This window comes from Saccostrea echinata, unplaced genomic scaffold (genome assembly GCF_033153115.1).
Source record: "Saccostrea echinata isolate AGI-Se365-2 ecotype Australia unplaced genomic scaffold, CSIRO_AGI_Sech_v1 ptg000025l, whole genome shotgun sequence".
NCBI classification, from domain to species: domain Eukaryota; kingdom Metazoa; phylum Mollusca; class Bivalvia; order Ostreida; family Ostreidae; genus Saccostrea; species Saccostrea echinata.
In genome coordinates, this window is record NW_026889774.1 from 12,367,294 (window position 1) to 12,373,747 (window position 6,454).

At 35.7% G+C, this 6,454-nt stretch overlaps 1 protein-coding gene across 1 annotated transcript; it reads right to left on the reverse strand.

The window, feature by feature from the left end:
* Nucleotides 1-459: 459 nt before the first annotated feature.
* Nucleotides 460-6,185, reverse strand: LOC133192897 (toll-like receptor 4). The gene is made up of 5 exons (XM_061328904.1): nt 6,138-6,185; nt 5,901-6,036; nt 4,748-4,784; nt 4,408-4,558; nt 460-2,975 (listed from the first exon to the last, which is right to left on the reverse strand). Exons 1-5 carry the CDS (start codon nt 6,183-6,185, stop codon nt 465-467), a joined length of 2,883 nt encoding a protein of 960 aa, XP_061184888.1. The 3' UTR covers nt 460-464.
* Between the last annotated feature and the right edge of the window lie 269 nt (nt 6,186-6,454).

Sequence of the window (6,454 nt, forward strand, 5' to 3'; positions counted from 1 at the left end):
TACACGAAGACTAGTTACTCCCCGTAATAATCAGGGAAGCAAATACGTGTATATTTTGTTCTATTTGCATTGATACAGATGATATATGTTACTGTAATTCTACTGAAATTCATAAAACAAACAGGAATCATTCACCTTTTGTGATTGTATATTCTTACTCCCTTTCTCCTCCTAGGCTAAACAAAGGCCCACGGGCCACACCGCTCACCTGAGTCCCATACTATGCTTAAGCAATTATTTAAAACCTCTTCCTTTAAAAAACCTGACTTCTCTTCACCAAAGTCTCATTTTGTTGGCAAGACTGGCTTGAAATTGGCTTCGTGGTTCTGGAGAAGTTGGAAATGTGAAAATAACGTAGACGACGCACGGCACACGCCAGACAGTGGGACACCAGACAATCTTAGACCAGAAAAGCTTACTTGAGCCTTGGCCCAAGTGGGCTGAAACTATTCTACTATACTAAATTATTGGTTATCTCTAATGGCATCTTTAAAATTTCTCCAAAAAATGTCTATATTTCCAAAATTATCTCCATCTGGGTACTCTAGATATGATTGACTTTCAATGACGTGAAGGAGAGACATTGGCATTTCTCGAACGATGTGGTTTTCCAATAAAACTAACAAAAGAATGTTCTCTCCCCCTCGGGAGTAGATGCTCTCCATTCGCGCCATATTTAACTCGAACATACACCAATAAGATTTCAAAAAATGTGACGTCATTACAAATACTATTCGTCTGCTGTTGTGAATAGAGTTCGTGATGTTTTCAGCGATATCAATTCCTGGAATGAAATCACGGTCATGGATGCAGAACTTCATTTCACCATTCTCCATTAATCTTATTTGATTAAAAACAAAGCTTCTGTCTTTTTCTGCATAGGAGATAAAGGCATCGTATTCGTAGAAAACCTTTCTCTGCGATTGTTTGACCTTCGGAAAAACATATCGCTTTGTGAGGTAGTAGATGTAGAAAATCGTCCATCGGTAGCGATAGATGATTCTATAAATTGTTACGCTTAAGAAGAAGAAAATAAATGATGATGTCACAATTATAAGTGGAGTGTATGATGAACAATTCTTTTGTAGCATCTTCACAATATCGGATATATCGCGAAGAGAAAGTTGAGAACCATCCATGTAAGAACATGTTGTGTTTTGCAAATACATAAATCTAGCGTGATGGTGTAGATTTAACCATTCAAAAAAGGACTGACTTGCACACGAACAGACCAAGGGGTTTCCTAAAAGGTTGATTGTAAAATTATTATGCTGTGGCAATAAATTAACAGCTGTTTCGTCTAGTTCAGTCAAGAGATTGTATGATAGGTCAAGAAGTTGAAGTTGAAACATATGACGTATATCTACTGTCCATTTCTCCATTCTATTGTATGAAATATTGAGTATTTGTATATTTGAGTTATTTTTTAAAAGGTTTTCTGGTAAAACATATATTTTATTATCGTGTAAATTCAAGAGTCTTAAGTTTCTATTATTTCCGAATATTTCACCGTTTATATCCTTTTCCAAGTTGTTACCGAGATGATTCTGTGAAATATTCAAAATATTTAAATTTGGTAAAAATTTCAACGCTTGAGCTGAAATGTATGAACAAAAGTTGTTCGATAAATCTATGTATCTGGCATTTTCACAACCAAATACTGGACCATGAATTTGAACAAAATAATTGTTTTGAAAATGTGCAAACTCCAAATTACAGTTGTTGAAATGCAATTCTCCAATATGATATTGAAATTTCATATTGTTTGCGTAGAGCCTCTTTAGCTTCACTGGTAAGTAAAATGTGACAACATATCCTAGTTGTTGACTCCAGTTATGGAATTTAAGAGCAACTTCTGGATCAATATGACAGGAATCCGAGTAATCATAGCAACCATCGAAATACGTGGTATGAGAATGTATTTGGAAACTAACATTCAAAATCTCCAGATTTGGCATTGATCCCGCTTGTAAAACATACAGGCCATTATCTACTTTGTTGTCTGCGACAGACAAAAGCTTCAGTGTTTTGGGTAAAATTGGTAATACTCCACTCTCTATTATTTCCAACCTATTGCTGTCCAGGTATAATTCTTCTAGTGTTGTATTTTGAAGATAATTTGTGTGGTTAAGTAGCAGGATAGTGCCTAGTCCAAAAGTACAGTGTATTTTGTTGAATTTAAGTACTTTGATCGCACTACTCTGAAGGTCTTTAGAGATATTTGCAAGCCCTCTAAAACCGAGGTATGGATTGTGTGAAACATTTAAGTATTGCATGAATGTTTGAGTATCAAGAACCCCGATTTCAATAGATTTGATATTACAAAAGGATAAATCAAGATATGTTAAATTGAATTTTTTCAAAATATTCGGCCTCAAGTGAGAAATGTCGCACACACCGTAGTTGCCAGATGCATCCAATAATTTTAAGCCAATTTTATCTTCTAAAAATATGTCTCCAAAGTTTCCCTCTCCAACTCCATCAATTCTGAGATGAAATAATGATTCTAATCCACGAAGGCAGTTGTTTGGATATTTGGTGTACCTGCTATAACTATTGTCTTTGAGAGACAAGAATTCTAAATTTGACATGTTCGATATCACAAATAAGGAAGTAAGATTTTTAATTCTATTGCTGTCTAAATTGAGGTATTTTAATCGTCTATATATGGTATGTAACACTGGCGAATCACCTAAAGTAACTCTATTATGTGATAAATCAAGATATTCCAGTGTCGGTGGTAAATTGATTGGAATTCTTGTCAAGCTATTTTTCCTCAGGTTTACGTGAGTTATATTTGAAGAACTATCGAAACAAGGAGGAAGTTGAAGATTTAGTGATGAGCAATCAGCGGTGGGGGCTGTCTCAAACGTATAAAAGCAATCGGCATTCGGTATGCATCGTGATTCCGCATGAATACAGGTTATCGTAAAGAGAAGTACTACTATGCAATCACCAAAAGCCATCATGTCTCCCTACAAAATAAATGCAAAATGGAAAAATTCTTGATAAAAAAATCTATAAGCACACATTTACCCTACTTGAATGTTAAATTACAGTTAAAAAGCGGTTGTGACATATGATTAGGTGCATGAAGATTTTTCTACCTCTGCTTTTTTATATCAAAATTTTCAGTTTTATAGGGAAAAAGGTAGTATTGTGAAGAATTTGTGGAGACCAAACGTCTTAGACAAATGCCAAAGATATACAAGGTGACCACAGACGATATTTAGTATAGATACCTATTTGAACACAAGATGTTAAGTACCATTTCTAATGGTTTGGGGGTGTTATTAAAAACATATATGTACGTCATTAAAATGCAAGAAAACATAATATATACCAAGGATTGATTTTTTAGGTAAAGCAACTTTAAAAAGTGCTGGAAAATACAAAACAAAAGGCCCATGGGCCACATCGCTCACCTAAGCACTATGGCTAGGAAAAAGCAGAAATCAGTAGAGTCCCAGTACGTATTGGAACTTTCTATACATCATTATAACAATCACTCTTAATTGGCGAAAGTTATTTATTTTTTTTTTACAACCGACTCCATTGATTAAAAAAGAGGTGATACAGTACATAATCATGGATTTCAGTGCAGGTCCATATGTGGTAAAAAGGACCCATTTAAGTAATATTGCCCGAAGACGCAAAATTAAAGTGATAGCGATCGAGCTTGCGAATCACTTGAATTTATTCTATTGTGTGTTAAATTAACACATTGCAGTCCGTATAACTACATATTGTAGGGCTTTCACGGTTCCAAACATTTTCGGTAGGTTCGGCAATTTTTCGGTTCGAGTTTATTTTACACTAAAAATTCATTATTTAAACTTATTTTTTTTAAATTACCAATTTTTTAACTTTCAATAACAAACATCAACATAATGCTCAGTTTCTTGATTACATGTGTGGGGGATTATCGACTAGAAAAAAAAATAAAAATCACACTCCGTGGGGGGGGGGGGGGGGGGGCTCTGCTTTTTAATATATGTCTGCAAGTTCAACCCTCGTAACAAAAAACATCTCCAAAGATATCACCCAATGCCGTTTTCTGTGTTGGAGGCTCGTCTGTGTCGGCTAAAGAGCAGGATGTAGGTTTATCTGCCCTTATACTTCCTTCAGCAGGTTGAACTGGTAGATTAGGTATGGTTGGAAGAGCTGGCAGATCATTAACCAATGAGTTATCTGATTTCATTTACCTAGCAATTATGTATTAATCAGATATCAACTTTAATTTTAATTCAATAGAAATAACCAAAACAAAATTTGTTACTTCTTAAATTATTTATTTGGTCCTCTATGTATTGACTATTTATTTACCTATTGCTATCCAGTATTCACTTATATATTTGTTAAAATTGTTTTTGAAATTACTATAGTATATTTATGTGGGTGACATACTTTGACTGTATTTTGCAGGTGTTGAACCTTCTGAACTTTGGAAGTGAACAAATCCTGCCTATCATCCTCAGTGATGAATGGCCTAACTTTAAATCCTGGATCTAAGCATGAACTTTCCCTCAGGAAAAGCAGGATCTCGGGATCTATGTATCTAAAACCAAATTTAATAAATTATCATTATACATTTTTCATCATTAATTTTCAAAAATATACCATTCTATACAAAAATGAATATTAGAAAAAAATCTGTATCACTTTATCAACTTGGATAAAAGAATTTTTCTTAAAACTAAATAAACAAGCTGACAATTCAGTAATATAATTTACAAATCATCCCTACCTCGGTCTAAGATCTTGGAGAATGGCAGTCTTAACAGCTGAAACAAGAGAGTCATCATTTTCAGACATATGAATCTGTTGCATCAACATTTCCTTAAGGGAGTGTATTAAAGAAACTGGGTGACAACAAGATTGTAACAGATATTAATGGCTTTAGAACCTATAGAATCTTTTCAACTGAAGCAACGTCATCATTGATGGATGTAAACTTCATATTCATTTCTCTTAATAATGTCCTTGGACATCAATGTAGGTTATGTCGCTATTCTTTGTTCAAAATAACGGTTTAACATGTCATAAGTTGAGTTCCAACGAGCTGAGACATCACCTATAAGTTTATGGTTTGGCAGTTCCAGAAGAGTTTGCTTGTTTTTCAGTACAGCCATAGAAGTAGAACTTTTGTGGGAAAAAACGTCACAATTCGTCTAATAATTCCGAGTAATCTGTCCACTTGAGCATCCTTAAATCCTCTCTGAGTAGCGAGGTTTATCACATGAGCAAAGCACCCAACATGGGGATAAATATCTGCAATTATACCTGCATTTAGAATATTTCGGGCATTGTCTTTCACTAGTGATTGTTTGATTGTATATTCTTTTACGTCCCATTCGAGAATATTTCACTCAGAGACGTCACCATATACCGGTGGAGGGCTTCAAATTTATTCCTTTACTAGGCACTCGGCGCCATTGAGCAGTGAGGGATCTTGATCGTGCCAACGCCTGCCGTAACACGGAGCCTCGGTTCTTAAGGTCTCATCCGAAGGACCCGCAACTTTCACTTCAAAGTGCCGAGCGCATGGCGAAGGAAAGTTGCTACCTATTTTTTATCGACTTAGGTCTGTCGCGGCCGAGGTTCGAACTCACGACCTTCCGATCAGGAGCGAGCGCTCTATCGACTGAACTACCGTGACGGTCTGTCACTAGTGAAGGCAACTGTCTATTTCGTTGCAAGTCCTACACTGCAACAATATGCATAAGGAATTCTGATAAGTTTTCTTCAGTATACACTTCATCCACAGCTCTTGTTTGAAGCACAAATGAATTCATTTTCCAGCCATGAATAAAATGGGCTGTCACAGTGTTAATAACTTTGTGTTGCCCTAGAAGTCCAGGAGTCAGAAGTTAATGCAATGAAACTTGCTTCTTTTAAACCTGCAGATACTCCAGACTTCGTGTCCTCATATAACTTGGGTATAACTTTTTCAGAGAAGTGAGTCCTGCATGCTATGTCATACTTTGGTTCATTAGCTCGTGCACAAGATTCACAAAACCAATAAACCACGGTTTTCTAAGACGGAAAATGAACGCATATCTTTAATTGTAGTCTCAGTTGTCCTGTACTTGTACTAGCGGACTTTGATTCTGTCATGTTCCTGATTGAGACTTTACATCAGTGGTAGATCGGCTACTGCTAGGTCCACTATTTCCTTTCTTCATCGTTTCGATATTTATCCCGTGTTTTCTTTTCAAATGTTTTGTCATAGATGAAGTGAAACCGGTAGAATATTTCAAGTGTGACATACATATTGTACATACCGTTATTGATTTGTTTTTGACACCTTTATTACTTAGAAAGTCAATATTTCCATACGTTCGATTTCCATCTCATTTTTCAACAATACGGTTTCTATTATACAAATCGAAACCGAACCGAAATCAGAACAAGAGGCCCAAGGGCCTTACCGGTCACCTGAGTACAATACAAC